The sequence below is a fragment of the Eutrigla gurnardus genome, assembly GCF_963514095.1.
Source record: "Eutrigla gurnardus genome assembly, chromosome: 6".
Lineage (NCBI taxonomy): Eukaryota > Metazoa > Chordata > Actinopteri > Perciformes > Triglidae > Eutrigla > Eutrigla gurnardus.
The window spans coordinates 26,135,009-26,153,475 of NC_139920.1; the positions used below are offsets into that span (position 1 = coordinate 26,135,009).

Here is an 18,467-nt window from a genome sequence, read left to right on the forward strand (position 1 = left end):
AACTACCGCTAGCCCAACCGTCCGATCAATAAACACCCATAAGATGACAATTTGGCCCAAATAAATAAAACCAACACTAACCATCAACAGCCATCACCCTCAGGACCTTAACGAGATGTTGTGTTGTATATATTAATTAAAAAAACAAATGCGTACATTCATGGGAAGTTAGCTAGCATCGTAAATATACAACTTTATAAACTCGCAAATTTGCAACTTTTGGCCCTAATAATAATATATTTTCTTCTAGGTCCAACAGGTGTGTTTTTCTCCCACTCACCCATGCAGTTGTTGCCTCCATTAACCTGCATGTACTCGGGGGGACACACACAGGTGTAGTTGCCCAGAGTGTTGTAGCAGGTGCCGGGTCCACAGATGCCGATGTGGGTGGTGCACTCATCGATATCTGTATGATGACAGATGATGAAAAAAAAACATTGGAGGTGAGTGCAGGTTGTTCATTTTTCTCTTTATAAGTATAATATAAACAGTTAAACATAGAAATAAATAAATGTGATTTCTCTTTTCTTACCCTCACAGATGCGCGTCTCCTCGTTGAGATAGTAGCCCGCCGGGCACTCACACTGGAAACTACCAAAGGTGTTAACACAGTTGCCACCTTGGCAAAGACCCGGCAGCTCCTGGCACTCGTCGATATCTAGAGAATCATTCACATTGTTAGACCCAGTGGTGTCGCTCGTGTATTGATTTCATATTAACTTGCATTCTGAAGTCGCTGCTCTTTTAAAACAGAGACAGCTGGACGGTTTACCTTCCAGGATCACAGTGATAGGGTTGGGTCTGAATCCCTCGCCTCCTGGACAAAGAGTCTTATATTCCGCTACAAAGGAGACAGAAACACACAGCAATTTAGTGTGACTTTTCATTTAGTAAGTAAGAATGACATGTTGCAGTAAATATAAGTAATCGATTGGATTCTCTGACCATTCATGCAGAACTTGATAATTAGCTGAGATCCCCCCCCTCCCTCTTTTTCTTGTTTTTATTTTAAAAAATCTTCTTCCTCCTTTCTTTCCGTCTTTTTGTATGTATATGAGCGTATGTATGCATGTGGTGGCAAGTCTATGTACATGTACAAGTCTATGTACATGTATTTTGTATTCTACTCTACTACCTCACTTTCTCGAGATATGGGTATAATATCACATGACCTTCTCGTTTATCACCACCCTTACTATCTTGTATATTTATTCGACCCTGTGCAAAAAAAATAAAAAAACAATAAACGAATCGATCGGTCGAAATCTCCCGTGTGACGTACTGGAGTTGGGGGCGGGGCATAGTTCACAGGGGTTGCCCCAGGCTCCTCCGTGGGAGCAGCAACAGGAAGCTCGGGTCACGCCCACGCCGATCTCCGCGCTGCAGGAGATTCCTCCGTCGCCGCGCGCGAGGATGTCCAGGAAGCAGTTGCCGACGCGGATATCTGGAAAAGACACACGTCAGCTTTTCCACACGAGGGGAGCGTTCACTTCTATTTCTATTTGGAGTGGGACTCACCCACGCAGCCCACTCCGGAGGGGTTGAGCTGAAAGTCGGCGGGGCAGTTGCACAGGTAGCTCCCTGGGGTGTTCACACACAGCCCGTTGATGCAGTTCACAGGGTCGGCACACTCGTTGATGTCTGCAGCACACACACACACACACACACACAGTTCAGCAACACACACACACCTTTCTGAACCTAATAGCTTTCCTGGATTTTAAATCTTGCTGATGTCAGTGGTGTGATTTTAGTTGCCACACTGACCGGTGCAGTTCCCTCCACTGCGGTCCAGTTCGTAGCCGTCATCACACACACAGCGGAACATCCCGGGAAGGTTCTGGCACGATCCAAACACGCAGATGTTCTGGAAATTACACTCGTCGATGTCTGTGGAAAAGGTGTGACGTAAGTTGAACGATGAACGAATGAAACAGGACAGCGATATGAATAAAAATCCAACGGACGGAATGCGGTCACCTTGACAGGCCTTGCTGTCCTCCGTGGGAGTGAAGCCCATCTCACACTCGCAGCGGTAGCCACCGGGGGCGTTCAGACACTGGCCGTTCTCACAGAGGTTCACGTTGTCCGCACACTCGTCCATGTCTGGAACAGAACGGACCGGTGCGTTAACAAGCTCATCCACAGATAACAGCAGCTGGCATGCATTTAGGATTTACTCAGAATGTTTCAGGGGTCTTACCGGAGCAGGAGAATCCGTCTCCATTGAAGCCCTCCTTACACGTACACCTGTAGGATCCCGGTGTGTTGACACAGTCGGCGTTGAGGTTGCAGTTGTGGTCCTCTGCAGAGCACTCGTCCTGATCTACAGAGTGGAAAAATATCCAAAACGTCACCACTTGATCCTATTAGACCAGAAATCTCAGGGGGTTCCCTGAAATTATTTGATCCCAAGCTATATTTCTTCGAAAAATTTAAATATGTCCAAAAATACACATTAACAAGAATTGTTCCTTTATCTCGTCTTAAAAACCCATTTTGCAACATCCAACTCTCCGGTCTGAGTTTGCACTTACCCACACACTTGATGCCGTCTCCCACCCAGCCGTCTCGACAGCGACATTTGAAGCTTCCGGGCACGTTGATGCAGGCGGCGTGCATGTCGCAGTTATGAGCCCCGATCTCACACTCATCAACGTCTGCATAGAGGTATAGAGATCAGAGAATACAGTGAGCAGTCTGCAGACTGTCGGTGAAACGCTCGTGGTATGAACGGCACGGAAAGAAATGTGAAAATGTGGCTTTTTGCTTGTCATCCATAAATTATCATCATTTTCAAAAGTGTAGATGTGGAACTACTGTATGCATGAGTGAACTGTCTCTACACTGTGTGTGTGTGTGTGTGTGTTTGCCTACCTGTGCAGCCCGTGGATCCCTTCTTGACAAAGTATCCCAGCTGACAGTGGCAGATGAAGGAGCCTTTGGTGTTCTCGCAGTCGCCGTGAAGACAGATGTTTGGGTTCAAGTCACACTCGTTCACGTCTGGGCGGACAGAGACGGACAGAAAACACGAGAATGAAGCCTTCAGAGACTCGAGTGACAGATAACCGGACTGACAAAGTCCCGTCGATCAGGTCAGAGGGCCCGAATGAATAAATGAATGTGGCAGGCAGGACAAAGTAGTGAGAGATTTAATATATTTGTTTTTAAAGTATTGTTTGTCGCCCTCACCGATGCACGTCCTCATGTCCATAGAGGCCATGAAGCCGTCGTAACACAGGCAGCGGTATTCTCCAGGAATGTTGGTGCACTGGCCTCCGTCGCAGATGTCTGGAGTCTCCTCACATTCATCGATATCTAATTAAAACAGCAGAAACACGTTCCAGTCAAACATTATGGTAATTCTCACGTGACGTTGCTGCATTTCTTTGTGGATTTGATTGTGGGTATTACCTGCGCAGGTCCTGAGGTCAGGCATGAGAGCGTAGCCCTCGCTGCAGCTGCACTCGTAGCTGCCCTCCGAGTTGGTGCAGTGGGTTTCGCAGCCTCCGTTCATGATGGTGCACTCGTCAATATCTGCAGGGAAAAAAGGGTCCCGGTTGAGGTTTTTTACATCCAGGTCTCTTTTAGATGAGATGTAAACACGAATGGAGTGATGGTTCCTCACCGACACAACCCTGTCGGTCTGGCGTCGCCTGGTAACCGGTGTCACAGGAGCACTGGTAGGTTCCCGCCATGTTGACACACTGGCCGTGCTTACACAGGTTGTCACTCAGCTGGCACTCGTTCACGTCTGGCGGGACAAGAAAACGACTTTTACATTTTATCTTATTGTTTATTTAACAGGGACAATACATATTTGGAATAAAATGTGACGTATATAAGACGTCTGGCTTTTGGATACATAATACTTATTGTACTTCAGGGTCATAATGACGTAATAATGTGTGATGTATGACCTTCACAGACAGATCCGTCGGTGCTGAGGGCGTGTCCCGGGGGACATTCACACTCGTAGCTCCCTTCTGTGTTCAGGCAGTTTCCTCCACGGCACAACAGGGGGTTCCTCTCACACTCGTCGATGTCTGTCGGCGGAGAGGAAGACCAGAAAAGGAGGGGGGAGGAGCAAAATGAATTAAAAAGAGAGCGAAGCTAACGGTTGGATTTGGTGATCTTGTTCCTTCGTTTTACCCATGCAGTTCTTCATCATCATGAAGCCGCTCTCGTAGCCCTCGAAGCATTCGCACTCGAAGCTGCCCGGCGTGTTGACGCAGGTGCCGTGGCCGCACAAGTCCGGAGAGATGCGGCACTCGTCGATGTCTGAAAGGCAAAAGACGTTTGACGAAAGGGGAAGACTCACTAACTACTTTCTTAATGTTTCGTTGAGAAAAAAAAGGGGGGTAGATCCGACTCCCTGTCTCGTACCTGTGCAGTTCCTCTCTTCGGCCGTCAGAGCGAAGCCGTTGCTGCAGCGACACTTGAAGCTGCCGATGGTGTTCCGGCACGTTCCGTGAGTACACAGACCCTGGAACACCTTACACTCGTTTACGTCTGGAGAGAAAGACATTTAATCAAAATACTGGATGAATATTTGAGCATTTCAGAGTAGACGTTGGCGATACGAGGCTCTACCAACACAAAGCATCTCGATACCTTTGTAGAACGGTCTGCCGGTCAGGATTTCGCCTCTGTTGGCGAAGCCGGGTCCCCTGGGACAGATGGCCTTGTACTCAGGAGTGGCCGGTCTGGGACACTCCTCACAGTCGATGCCCCAGGCAGAACCCACCGAGCAGCAGCACATGTCCACGCGGTATCTCCCCGGCATCGGTTCGCCACACTCATCCTCGTGCCACTTCATGTAGCACTGCTCACTACGCATATCTGGGAGAAGTATTTGGTGAAAAAATCAAAAAACAAAGTCACCTCTGTTTCCCCGAGCGATCCTAACTAGTGCAGAGACATGAAAACAGCACTGGTGTGATGTGTGCGGTCCTCCTACCCACACATGTGCGTCCGGTGCTGTCCAAGGTGAGACCTTCGGCGCACTCGCAGCGGAACGAGCCCTGGGTGTTCTCGCACCGGCCGTTTGTGCACACTCCGGGGAACACCTCACACTCATTTATGTCTGCAGGGACATTTTAAGAACGGTGAAACACACGCTTTTTTTCCTTCAAAATAAATCCACAGGTAGAATATTAATGCACATTATAAGGATATGGTCTTTACTGAATGGTCTTACCTTCACAGACGAGACCCTTCATACGAGCGAAGCCTCGAGAGCAGGCGGAGTCTGAGGGGGAAAGGTTAAACATTAAGAGATTTGATTTGTGTGTGAGCACCGGATGTTTGCAAGGGAAGTGTAAGGGAAATATTGGCCTTTAATTTAGAGTTTGGTCCAGATATGATGTCCGTAATATGAATGTACTTTCTTTTTGACCAAAGCACTCAAAAAACATGTGAACCTGCAGTATAACTTTGACTGACCGGTCTCGCAGGGTTCACAGGGGCTCCCCCAGGCGGCCCCCAGCGTGGAGCAGCACTCGGACTTCAGCGTGGCTCCGTTGATGTTGACCTCGCAGCGGCTGTCCTGGATCGTCAGCCAGCACGTGCTCTGCATGCTGTCTGTGGAGGCGGAAGTCACAGCGGAGAAGACTGCATTAAAAACGCCAGACGAGATGTGTTGCAAAGAAAGTTTTTCTTCCTCGAGCACGAAACAGCTCCGTGCTCATTACTCCGGTAATCAAAATGTCAAAATCTCCACAGGGGCACCTTTAACTATGGCAACAAAATACACCACAAACATAATCAAAATGTCACCTTGGACATCCATTACTGCCGTAAAACTCGTGTCTTTGGCCTCACGCTGAGCCGAGGAACGTTAAGCCCATGCATCATTACGTTTAATCCTATGCTCTTCCATTCCTAATGAACTGAACGAGCAAACAGTCATAACAGTGACACCTTTCCTCCAAAGCAGCGAGGCCACCCAAACACAAAACCGCAATTGACTTCCCCTTTCTCTCCCCCCGCTGAGTGATGGGCTCTAAAACAGAAAGCAGTAATGAACCAAACCAAGAGGAATGTGCAGACCTCTGAGTGAGCCAGCTCATGCAATATGCATGAGTGTATTTATTCAATGACTCATTCTCCCTTTTTTCCGAGTTACAATAACATCTGTGTTCTGTGTTCGCATGTAGCTTTCTCAGAATGATTTCCCAAACGTAACAAACCTCCAAACAAGGGGAGGGTTTCACCTCGGCGTGGAGAGTCTCACATACCGGCATGTCATTTTCAATCTGCGGCCGGATCTCTGTGAAGTAAAGCGATCTCCATGTGAACCAAGGCCACGCATGCAAGTATTTATCATGTGTGTGTGTGTGTGTGGAGCGTGGTTATGTCTCTGGGTTGCTCCTGGAAACTTGACCGGCCTCCGAAAGCGGAGAAGTAGACCTCTGTTCACGTGATTAACCAGAAATACTCTCCGTCGACACCCCTCGCCGTGTGATAATTATCTCGAGTCGTTCCTAGACACCCCGCGGTGCTGCTCTAATAAGCAGCACTCACCTCGGGGTGGTAGAGGGACGGATGTCTTACCCACGCAGATGGTGTTGGTGGAGTCCAGCTTGCTTCCGTGGGTGCACTCGCAGTTGAAGGACCCGGCCACGTTGCGACACGCCCCGTTGATGCACGGGCTGGATTCGCACTCGTTGATGTCTGAAACATGTGCAAACAGACACCGGAGGGGTCAAGGCCGGGAGGCTGGTTCCAAACGGATCATCATCATCATCACCGTTTTGGCAGTTACAGTGTGTGTGTTTTCTTTCCATGAGGTTTTAATGTCAACTCGAAATTATCTCGATTGTTGGTTGAAATAAACACAACAAAACACGTGTGGATGTCAGTGGTGGGACAATATATCGAAATGGCGATATATCGTGATACACTGGCGACAAATATCGATATTAAAAAGAAAATCAATACAATTTTTCTTATTTGTATTAAGATATGCAGGCGTTATCTACTGATTCCATGCATTAAGCCTGTTATCATTTTGCCTCACCAGAGTCGCTACTTCATGACTCCTCTTGGCCTTTTGCCAGTTTATGTCTATATTGGAACGATGGACATGTTCAGTCAGTGAGTGTTAAAGAGGGACTAAGCTTAGACTCTTTGTTTCCCATATTCTGTGAAACTGACACCCCAATGCAGTGAATAAACACAGTATGTGATTAATTCTCCTTCAGATACACAGATATCCTGATGCATATCGTAGGTGATTTCTTGCAATATATCGTGTATCGTAGAATCGCAGTATCGCGATATCATCGTTATCGTGTGATTCGTGCCCCCTAGTGAATGTGAGGCGGCGCAAACCCAAGATTGTATGTCGGAGAAACGTGTGTGTGCGAGCGCTCACCTTCGCAGGTCTCGGAGTCGGGTTTGAACACGTATCCTTTGGGACAGGAGCAGGTGAAGGAGCCGGGAGTGTTTCTACAGAGGCCGTTGTCACAAAGCAAACGGTTCACGTGACACTCGTTGATGTCTGTGGGGAGGTGAGAGATGAAAATGGTTGGAATGGTGATGTCATGACATTTCTAATAATAGGGCCCTCATGCAAACCAGCAGTGTTGTCCTTTAAAGTGACACTTCAAAATAAATAACAATAACACAACAGACTTTGCTAGCATGTCCATACTACCCCTACTCACCAACGCAATTTTTGCCGCTGGTGTCAGACTCGTAGCCGATGTTACAGATGCAGCGGTAGCTTCCTCTCAGGTTCTCACATATGCCGTTCTGACAAATGTCCGGGTCCAGGGCACACTCGTTGATGTCTGGGAGATGACGGGGAGACCGGTGAGAGTGTTTCTAAACAGCACCGTAGGAAACATTCACACTCATGAACAACTCACCTCTGCCGTCAGCTGTGATGCCGATACCGCTACTGCACACCGCTTGGAACTCCGCTGAAAGAAACGCATCAGATGAGCCGGATGTTCATTTTCCTTTGAACGGAAATAAAAAGTACAAAGCAGATGACGGATTGTACCTGAGTTTCTAGAGGGACAGGGGTAGCAAGGCTCTCCGAAGCCGTGTTCGGCATTGGCGCAGCAGCACTCGGACTTGGTCACGGCGCCGGGGAACGGCCGCGAGCACGTGCCCATCTTTATGGCGCCATAGCAGGTCGTCCTCATGTGGGTGTCCACGCACACCCGCCCGTCCACGTCGATCGCCAGGCCCGGAGGGCACTCGCAGCTGAAGGAGCCCTCGGAATTGATGCAGCGGCCGTTCATGCAAATACCAGGAGTCAGACACTCGTCGATGTCTGATGGAGGGAGGGCACATGATGGTTTATGAGTGTACAGAACGGGCGATTTTGTGATAAATCACGCTAAATATACAAAGAAAACAAGTTAGCGATAAAAATACATACGTATTGATTTATTTCTGTGCACTAATGGGTTTAGAAAGTGTTCTGAAGGGATTTCAAGAGCTGACCCAAGGTCTGTGTTTGGAAGTCTTTACATACCGGTGCAGTAGCGTCCGTTAGGTGCTAAAGCGAAGCCCGGTTTGCAGATGCACTTGAAGCTGCCGTCTTCATTGATACACATGCCGTTGTGACACATGTTGGTGGTGGCGCACTCGTCGTGATCTGAAGGGACACAAGAGGACAAGTCAGGGTCCAATTCGTGAAGGTTGAAAGTTCACATGAAAGGTCGAGTCGTTTCTTGCGCCGGCTCCTCACCGACGCAGTTCTTTCCATCGGGGGTGAGCTCGAAGCCGGCGTTGCAGATACACTGGAAGCTTCCCTCTGTGTTGACGCAGCGGCCGTTGCGACACATCACCCCGTTCACGATGCACTCATCGATGTCTGAAGAGAGGAGGAGGAGAAGAGAGGGTTTATTGTATCCACCAGTCATAACTATACGATAGTGATACATATGTGTGTAAGATTCATATAAAAGAAACTCTTTTTTTGGGTAATACAGTTTGACGGTGGGTGAGACATACCATTGCAGGCCTGTTTGGTAGGCGTTCCGATGTAGCCCTCGTGGCACTTGCAGTGATACCCTCCAGGTGTGTTGACACAGTCTCCGTTGATACATGGGTTACTCACACACTCGTCCACATCTGGGGACAGAAACATAGAAGATACATTACAATTCACATACAAGCAGACGTCACCTGCACCTTCACTTGAGTTCCTTAAATCAGCAGAAGATGGCAGTGCAGCATACGCCATGAACTGTGGCACTGTCACATATAGTCCCTGTGTCTGCAGATGTGACTCGGGGAGATCACTGAGTACTGACTTTCTACAGTGTGTGTGTGTGTGTGTGTGTGTGAGAGCATGTTTTTCCTACCGATACACTCCCCGCGGACGTCCTGTCTGTAGCCCATGTTGCACTCGCAGCGGTAGCTCTGGAGCGTTGGAATGCAGCGTCCATTCAGACACAGGTTGGTGAAATGTCTGCACACGTCGATGCTGTCGTTCACGGAAACCGTGCCTGAGAAACACACGATGGACACGTTAACGAAACCGCAGCACACTTAACGGATGAGAAATGAGCGCCTTTTATCAGGCAAATCCACAAGGCGACTCACCGATCTGTTGGTGTCCTCCGCCGTTGCCTCCGAAGCTCCCTCCGTTGCCTCCAAAGCTCCCGCCGTTCCCACCGAAGCTTACTCCGCCATTGCCACCGATGCCTCCGTTGCCGTTAGGCCCAATAGGGTACTTGTTTGGGTAGTTGTACCCGTTGCCGTTTCCATTGGGGAAGGGTCCGTTGGGGTAGACGTGAGGGAGGCCGTGTCCCTGAGGAACACCCACGATACACAGACGCCTGAACTCATCTACGGAGAGAGGCGGAGAAGTCAGTGGATGCATTCAATTGTAAGTCATTTGTTGGACGAAGCCGAGGACGAACATCTTCATGAGATTTCCAGTTGTGCCAACCAAGATTTTTTGGTTTTCAAAATGGTTCATATGGATAATTATCGTAATTCGCTCGAAAAGCTCCTTTGGATCACACAAAATCCTACAGTGTAATACAATTGAAATTGTTCTCTCTGTTTCCTGGAAGTGCAGAATTCACAAAAGGCCAGTGACTCACTCACAGATCTGCTTAGACTGGAGAGAAGCCTGACCAAGTAATAAGAGAAACATGTGGACGTATAATGATCGACCGTATTCTGCTTGCAGTTACAGTAAGTCGAGTGCATTGTTGGAGTATATGTTTGTATGTTCTTCAGAAAACAGTCACAATAAATCAAACACACACACACACACACACACACACACACACACACACACACAGCTAATGTTGGCGGTGCCAGTGAAAGCAGCAGAACGTTCTGTAACAGATCAGTTCTGAATCACACAATCTCACGCAGAGGAAGAGGTTTCTGAAATCCAGATTTGACTGAGGAGATGATGGCTCATTATCCTCGCACAAATCTCTTCCATCTTTTTCTGTTTAGTTTGTGCCTATGACATCATGCTCATCAGTTTTCGGTGCACACGCACACACACACACGCACACACACACACACACACACACACACACACACACACACACACACACACACACAAACACACACACACACACACACACACACACACACACACACACATAACTGGTCTAACATAACTGTGTTGGACTAATTTGGCTTGCTGTCATATACTAATTGGGCCCAGTCGGGCTACTGGCTCGTCCACACAAGGACAATCTATTGTGGAAACTGCCCATTTCTTTTTTGTGATGGATGTCCTGTCCTGATTTCAAAGCTCACAGCCGTCACTTTGTTTGGGTATCAGCGAGCTGAGACGTGGATACTCACCAGAGCCTCTGACGGGACACATCTCGGGGATCTGTCCCAGAGCCCAGCAGCGTCCCGTGTCACAGCAGCACTGCATCTTGGTGTACTGGCCGTTCAGCTCGGCGGCACAGCGGCCGTTAGCCAGAGCGGAGAAACAGGTGCCCACGCGCTGATCTGAAGGAAGAGGGGATGCATTAGAACTGTGACGATGGAAAAGTTCTACTGTATGGACATATGATGTTTTTTCTCATTATTCCTCCTTATGATTTCCAGTATTATAGATGAAGTTAACTGTCTTTAGTACAAATCACGAAAAGCAAGAAGAGGAGACCGTGTGCGGTCTCCTCTTCTTGCTTTTCCTGTCTACAATTTTGAGGCCAGCACCTTTTGAACTGGATGTGCGCGACCGTGTCTACTCTTTAGTACAAATCACAAAATATGTATCTAAAATAAAAGCACCAGACAGATCATGTGTAATAATTCAACTCTCTAAAGAATACAACTCTTCAAAGTGACCAGAAAAAAATCTTATAGAGCAATTTAGCAGATGCTGAAATCTCTTGTTTTTAGTGTTTCACTGTTATTTTGCAGTAGTGATGTAGCAGTGTACTCTGGGGGTGTGTCCGTACACTGTGACATCACTATTGTGTAGTTACAGGTGCAACTCCCATCGGTGGTGTTGGGTATGCAGAGCAATGTCCAGCCAGAGGGGGCAGTAATACACCGCTTTTCAGCCTGGTGTTACTCTTTTTAAAATGCACTATTGCACTGTGACTATTGCACTATTACCACTACTGACACTGCTTTACAGGGAAAAGGTTACAGGTAATTGCTGCTCTCAAACCAGCAGTGCTGTAAGTCAGAGAGCTGGCCTGGCCCTCTCCACGGTGGCTTGGGAGGAAGCTTTCTTTATGGGCTGGCAGTGGGAAAGGTTGCCTAGGGTCTCAACTAACTGCAGGCATCTGAAGGGCCTCCAAAAGGGAGGGGGGGTCTAATTTGTTACAGTTTTCCAGGTCAGGGTCAATAGGGCAGGAGAGGGGAGAGAGAATGTGTGTAAGGAGTAAATGGAGCGGGTTTCTAGGTATTAATATACCAAGAAAAGAGAGGAATAAAAGACAGCGAGAGAATGAGTATTGTTTCAGAAAGTGAACATATGTGAAATAGAATTTTAAGTGCATCTACAGGGAAAAGAGGGGAGGGGGGCAGAATGAAGGGGGGAGGAACAGGGGGACTGGAGGGAGGAGCACAAGTCGATTAACTCACTAATGAGCCAGCAGTCTGGAATTAATCAGTTCCATGTGAAGCAATTCTTGCCAATTAGACAGAACATGAGGCTCTGTGTCTGGAAGCACATACTGTACAGTACACACACATTTACATGTAATAACACACACATTCCCCTACATATCCACACACACATAAATATACAAAAAAACACACACAGCCGTAATCTTAAAAACATCCCATAGGAATGAGCGAGCTGGAGGCCAGGTGTGTGTGTGTGTGTGTGTGTGTGTGTTTGGGGGTTGCTGATGAGGATGATGATGATGATTTAAATTGGATCCAGACCATGGGTTTTCTCGCTAGTGTTGCTCCACTACACAAGCATATGCTTTCATTTGTTGAGGTGTTTTTACAGACTGACTGACTGGACAGGTCTTCTTTTTTTTTTCTCTCTCTCCGAGCTTCCACTGTGTGACAGGGCATTAGGCTCTGATTACTGTCAGGCCCCCCCAACAGCTCCCACTGGCCTACTTTACCGCGGCACAGTACATCCCACAAAACACAGGCCAACATCCACATCGCACGGCCTTCAGGACCCGAAGCAGGAGCACATACCGGTACATACATCCTGTTTCTAGAACACGAGGGCATCAGCCCCATAAAAACAATTCTCTCTCTTTAATTCACTTTATGCTCCGACCACAAAAAAGGCAGAGGGATCAGACGGTACGGGGAATTGCGTCAAAGTCACGTGAAGCAGAGTTTCTCAGAGTTTCTCGGCCCAGGTTTGTGTCTGAGTTTGGATAACTGGTTTGGACCTGACCCAGTCTCGTCTGGTTTTCTTTGGTTTGTATTTATCATTGCCTCCGTCTCCTCCCAATCTAGTCTTGTCCATTTTGGAAGCGGGACAGAGACGGAGGAAGGATATATGGGGGTTGGGTCTGGCACCTGTTTTATTTGCTCTCTCTCTCTCTTCTTCTCTCTCCCTTTGACAGGCTGCAGAAGAGCAACTGGAAACCACAACTGAAGGAAAACGAGGTGCAGGATCCAGATGTCAGAGGATGGAGGGAGGGGGGGCGTCCAAGAGGAATCAGTTATATAGATAAGGAGGACGGGACTGCAAGAATGCTTCAGTTTTGGTGATGAAGGAGAAAAAAAGTACCACAACAGCTAGAAGAGGCGGGACAAGAGGATGCATAACTTTCTACCGTAAATCCAAGAGAAGGAGATCTGGTGCGATCCACATTAAAGTCAGGAAGAAGAAAAAAAAAAGGGAAAGGGAATCTGGACGGAGAGTAGCATATCTCTTCAGGGCAAAGAGGAAGAAAAGGGATGACAGTGGAAAGAGGGGAAAAAAGGGGGGAAATAGTCACGCATAACGGCACACAGATGGAGATCTTTTGGGTGCGGGTGATTGGAGCTCTGTGTCGATGCAGGATCCACGTTCTCCCACACACACACATCCAGCTGCCAGTTAGCATATTTGTAATGATCCTTTCTTCTGTATTGTTCACTCTTCTCTCCGATGCTTCATCTGTTTGTCTTCCATCACCTCGTTTTCTTCTTTTCCCTCCACATGTTGGCTGTTCTCTCCTGGTATATTTCCTCACAGTTTCCCCTTAAACAACATCCCTATGCCTGTTACGTCGAAGCATTGTTCTTTTTCTATTTTTCAACCCATTTCCTCTCAAACGTTTTCCCAAAGTAAGGTCACAAAAGCGGAGGAATGATTGCATTTAAACTAGAAAAACAACTATTCTCAACGACACCCATGCAGAGGTTTACTCTGCGATAAGAGCTTTTTATTGGAGGAGATCTGAGCCGGGGCTCGTGATGCTGATAGGCTGAAACGGACAGACCCTGAGCTGTCTTGAAATCTTGAAATAAAGTATTACCACCTGGTTGCGTTCCACTGCGGCGGCCCGTGATTGGCGAGGAATGCGGGAATACATTAACACCTGGTCGTGTTTCATGGGACGCGTCAGTTAAGTATGCACTGTACATGTGTGTGTGTGCGTTGGAATGAGTCAGAAGGGGGGGGGGCACGGACATTAGAGTAGATTAATGCTGTCAAGGCCAAACGGTGCGTGCAAGTGTGTTTGTCTGCACATGGTGACCACAGGCCAGCGTGACTCACAGGAAGCAGTGATGGAGGGAGGGAAGGTAGCGGCCAGATGGGACGCCTTTAGGTAGCCGGGGGGGAAGGAAATGCCCAAATGTGTGAGAGAGACAGATTTGCATGGACTCATAGAGTACATGCAAATGAGTAGGCAGTGCTTGGAGAGTGGAAAGCACTCAAGACTGCTGACCTTTTTTAAAAAAAAAAGAGAAAAAAAAGGGTACGGCGACACAACAGCAACACACTTTGTATTGATTTACTCTTCAGGAACCTGTTCATAGTCGTAAACACATGTGCTTTCTCACTGTCGGGCATTATTGTGTTGGAAGTTGGAAGTGTGTGTGTGTGTGTGTGTGTGTGTGTGTGTGTGTGTGTGCATAGAGAGAGACTCACCCACACATCTGGAGCCATCCGTGCTGGAGACGTAGCCTCGTGGACAGGTGCAGACGTAACTACCGGCAGTGTTGGTGCATTCTCCTCCGTCACACACCCCGGGGATGGTGCTGCACTCATCGATGTCTGAACACACACACACACACACACAGTTACATCACAGATACCTCATCACATCACAGGACACATCTTTGTAGCACGACTCACTTCTCCAGCTGAGGCAAAAAAAAAAATGGTTTCTTTAATGTTTTCAAATTGTTTCTTTGTTTGGAAAGATACGGTAGCGTTCTGCAGTAAAACAGTTTATTGCCATGGAGCAACGGCTTACTCCCCGAGGACTAATGAAGCAAATCAAACAGATTTGCAGTCGGCTGAACTGGAATTCATTCACTTGCGGTGGCTTCTGTTCCGGCTAAAACACCCGGATCGCGAGCCACAAACGGTTAGAGGAGAGCCAATGAACGGTTCCTACGAAGGCAACCGATGCTCAAATGCATCAAGTATTAGGTTGCAAACATAATAACAACAAATCAAAATAAATATAAAACAAACAAAAGAGTCTCTTACGCATAGTTGTTTTACTGTAACGAGTCTGGAGCACCGAATAAACTGCCAAGTAGAGAAATCTGGCACCGGATGCTTTTGTCGTCTTCTTTACTTGCTCCAGATATCTAGTGATTTAGTATTTGGACTGTATCTTATTAAACCTGTTATGTTTGGATCTGCCGCTTGTGACATTTGATACATTTGGCGTATTTTGTTTGTGTTCCTCAAAGCAGAATATAAAAAAAAATCGGAGCCCAATTGGGGTTCATAGGATAAAAAAACGTACAATAAGATAAGATATCGTAACGATCATACGAGGACACCGAATGCTGACAGTCACAAGGAACCCTCCAATGCTATAAGCCAGAACACATGTTTAATACCGCTCAGCATTCAGCTCCATTATATGTGCAATTGCGGTATCCGCAAATTGCCCCAAATCCACAAATGGTGGAGAAAAAAGTGAGAGAAATGACGTTTTTTAAAAGTCCCACGGCTGCAGTGAATACATTGACCTAATTAAAAAGAATGTGTCCGATGTGTGAGAGGTACCCGGGCCCCGGCGCTCGGCCAGGGCCCCCGGCTTTATGATGGCATTAAGTCGCATTAATCGGTTGGGGCGGAGGCCTCGTTGCTCCATGACGGGGGGAACCTCGGACGGAGCGCAGCTCCAACAAGGTATTGGGTTTTTATGATGTGTCACGCTTATTTATACGCATACGTAATTACTGCACCACTGTGGGGCTTAATTACAGCAATAGACGTGGTGCGTGCAGCAATACTTGTGTGTGTGTGTGTTTGTCTTTCTAGTAAAGAGTGTGTAGCTGGTATTCATGTGTGTCGCTCTGTTCTTCCCCTGCTGACTGCTGTCTGTCAGCGGTGGCAGGAGGCCGAGGTGAGGCCGTAAAAAGCCCCTTGTGTCAGCAGCAACAACAAGACGCCAGACATGACGCGTCCACGCCGACGGAGCGCCCAGGGACTGACCGTGTGTGTGTGTGTGGAGGGAAATGTGTGTCACCTGGATAAACGTCTCCAACTGTGTCACTGTGTTGGTATTTTTGATATATATACATATATATATATATGAAGTAAGTCAGTTTCCATTATTTCATCTCATCAGAACTCGTTGGTTCAGCGTGAGATGGGGCGGGGTTTATTTTTCGTGTGCGTAATGAGAAAGTCTCCCAGATGCTGTAAGTATTTCTTTGTTCAGCACTAACAGCTGGTTTTGAGCCAAAAGACTGTATTTATGGAAGGAAAATGGAAGGAGAAGCAGAAAAAAAAGAGAAGGAGGAGGAGGAGGAGGAGGAGAGGGCTGCTAAGCACAGTCTGAAGTAAAAGCAGGCCATAAAACGAGGTGCCTTGTTGTGCCCAAAACCATCAGACGCCCATGACATCTTAACTGCACTTTATCTTAACTGCTCCAAAAAAAAACCCTCAGTAATTTCACCCGAGAGCACTAAGTGAGGCTTGTTTGTGCATTAGCTGGGAGGGCATTTCAATAAAAGTCCCCCGGAGGACCCAGGTCTGATTGTTTCTGAGATTTCACTAAACATGGCTTTCTCCGTGACTTCAGGCAAACGTCACAGTCGCTCTTTTGTTTTTCACGAACACTGAACTCTTTCTCTTCTTACTCGTTGCTATTCAAACATTTGCTGGTTCCAGTGTCTAAAATGTGAGGATGTTTATCAGACAAATTAGAATTTTGTGACTTATTATTGAATATTGGAAAATAATCACTTGACTCTGGTGAACTAATGAAGTCATCCTCCCAGCTTTCCTCCTTAATCCACTTTTCCACGTGTGGTGATAGTTTCTTCCCGTGAATGTGACGTGGAGACGCTAGCATCCTCAAGTTAATAACCCGTCCACTGATTCTCTGCGATGGCCAGGTTCGGCCTCGGTTGGTTCAGTGGAATCGATGTCATCTAGCCGAAGCGGTCCGAGAGCTTTGTGTAATCCGTCCTCGAGACTAAGAACACATCGGCTTCAGTCCAACAGACACAGCCTCGGCCTGGCTAACTATCCCACTGTTCAGCCTGGGCATTGTTCAGATTCCATCCAATCCACACATCGTAACGTGAATCCACTCTGTGTGTTTCCATGGTATGTATGTGTGTAAGTGCACACGTCCGGACTTCCTTAACTCCCAACATGTTGTCACTTTTCTGAACGCCCGTAGAGATTTGTGACCTGATCCGATCACGGAGCGACCGTCTCACCACTAACTCACTATAATCTAATTTAAGTTCCACTGGATTCTTTTGGATTGAGTACATACTTGAGGACTCCAGTCAAGTAGATATAGTTTTGCCATGCTTTAGAATCAAATCAGCTTGTTATTTTTTTCAGTTCTGTAGTTTCAAAATAAAATGCAAACATTAGCTTGGTTGTCTTTGCCTCATATCAAGGAATTCAGTATTTGGGTCACAAATAAAAAGCCTTGGGCCTGAGAATATCATGGCACTTTTTATTTTCCCTCTATAAAGACAGAATAAAGTAAAATGGGTTACAGATCAGTAACCATGAAGCTATCAGGAAATCAATGTCTAGCTCAAGGATACTTACTTCAACCGCCTACTGATGCTTTCTTTTAATAACAGTGTTTGAGACCCGGCTCAAAACGCATTGTTTTACCTGAAAAAGTTCACCTTTCACTCATCTTCTGGCAATTTGGACAATGGCAGCACGTGAGTCTTCGTGGTTTCCTTATAAACCAGGCTTACGCAAATCTGATCCATTTCTAATACCTTTTCTATACCTTTGCTCCTCATCATTCAGGTTTCCTCCTTTAGCCGTTGTGTTTGAGTCGCTCACCTTCACATTTGTGGCTCGTTTCACTCTGACGGTGGCCGGCGGGACATTTACACTCGTAGGATCCCACGGTGTTGATGCAGTTACCTCCGGCACAGAGACCCGGCACCGCCTGGCACTCGTCCACATCTACCAGAGGGAAGGAAGACATTTGTCATCAGAAGCAGAAAAAAGCCAACAGTTCGAATAATTACTGGCATTTGCAGAGTATTGACTTAGGAGATTGCAGCATCCTACAGTGTGTTTGTAATACCCTGAAAAAGGACTCCATAAAAATACAAATTGGTATGAGTTATACGCTCCAAAGCACATTATGGAGCATGTTTCTAAAACACTGCTCTCCATTCTTCTATTCCACATCTTGAAAGCAAGTTGGCGCCGGCCGTGATGTCTAACACCACTTCCAGAAAAAAACCCACTCAAGCTCTCGTTCTGAACAGGAAATGGCTTCTTAAACGTACGTTTTCCCAGCATTCAATGTGAGTCACTTTACCCAGTATTGGGGCATTTCAGGAGGTGGGTTCCTGTAAACGGGAACTGTGTGATCCACACACACACATGTATTGCTAATTTCTTACAGAATTAAGCAATC

At 47.1% G+C, this 18,467-nt stretch overlaps 1 protein-coding gene across 1 annotated transcript in view; it reads right to left on the minus strand.

Annotated features, from left to right (window-relative positions):
* fbn2b (fibrillin 2b) overlaps positions 1-18,467 on the minus strand; it is a 59,552-nt gene that overhangs the window by 13,324 nt on the left and 27,761 nt on the right. Inside the window, exons 8-40 of the mRNA XM_084011227.1 lie at positions 17,879-18,004; positions 14,516-14,641; positions 10,801-10,953; positions 9,568-9,813; positions 9,327-9,470; positions 8,974-9,093; positions 8,708-8,833; positions 8,492-8,614; positions 8,012-8,287; positions 7,875-7,928; positions 7,671-7,796; positions 7,379-7,504; positions 6,556-6,675; positions 5,446-5,583; positions 5,201-5,251; positions 4,961-5,086; positions 4,615-4,842; positions 4,387-4,512; positions 4,153-4,281; positions 3,921-4,046; positions 3,629-3,754; positions 3,415-3,537; positions 3,193-3,318; positions 2,878-3,003; positions 2,538-2,660; positions 2,204-2,326; positions 1,981-2,106; positions 1,768-1,890; positions 1,519-1,641; positions 1,283-1,444; positions 773-841; positions 533-658; positions 281-406 (exon numbers count right to left, since the gene is read on the minus strand). Of these exons, the coding sequence (XP_083867353.1) occupies positions 281-406; positions 533-658; positions 773-841; positions 1,283-1,444; positions 1,519-1,641; positions 1,768-1,890; positions 1,981-2,106; positions 2,204-2,326; positions 2,538-2,660; positions 2,878-3,003; positions 3,193-3,318; positions 3,415-3,537; positions 3,629-3,754; positions 3,921-4,046; positions 4,153-4,281; positions 4,387-4,512; positions 4,615-4,842; positions 4,961-5,086; positions 5,201-5,251; positions 5,446-5,583; positions 6,556-6,675; positions 7,379-7,504; positions 7,671-7,796; positions 7,875-7,928; positions 8,012-8,287; positions 8,492-8,614; positions 8,708-8,833; positions 8,974-9,093; positions 9,327-9,470; positions 9,568-9,813; positions 10,801-10,953; positions 14,516-14,641; positions 17,879-18,004 (4,392 nt within the window). The remainder of the gene's footprint in view (positions 1-280; positions 407-532; positions 659-772; positions 842-1,282; positions 1,445-1,518; positions 1,642-1,767; positions 1,891-1,980; positions 2,107-2,203; positions 2,327-2,537; positions 2,661-2,877; positions 3,004-3,192; positions 3,319-3,414; positions 3,538-3,628; positions 3,755-3,920; positions 4,047-4,152; positions 4,282-4,386; positions 4,513-4,614; positions 4,843-4,960; positions 5,087-5,200; positions 5,252-5,445; positions 5,584-6,555; positions 6,676-7,378; positions 7,505-7,670; positions 7,797-7,874; positions 7,929-8,011; positions 8,288-8,491; positions 8,615-8,707; positions 8,834-8,973; positions 9,094-9,326; positions 9,471-9,567; positions 9,814-10,800; positions 10,954-14,515; positions 14,642-17,878; positions 18,005-18,467) is intronic.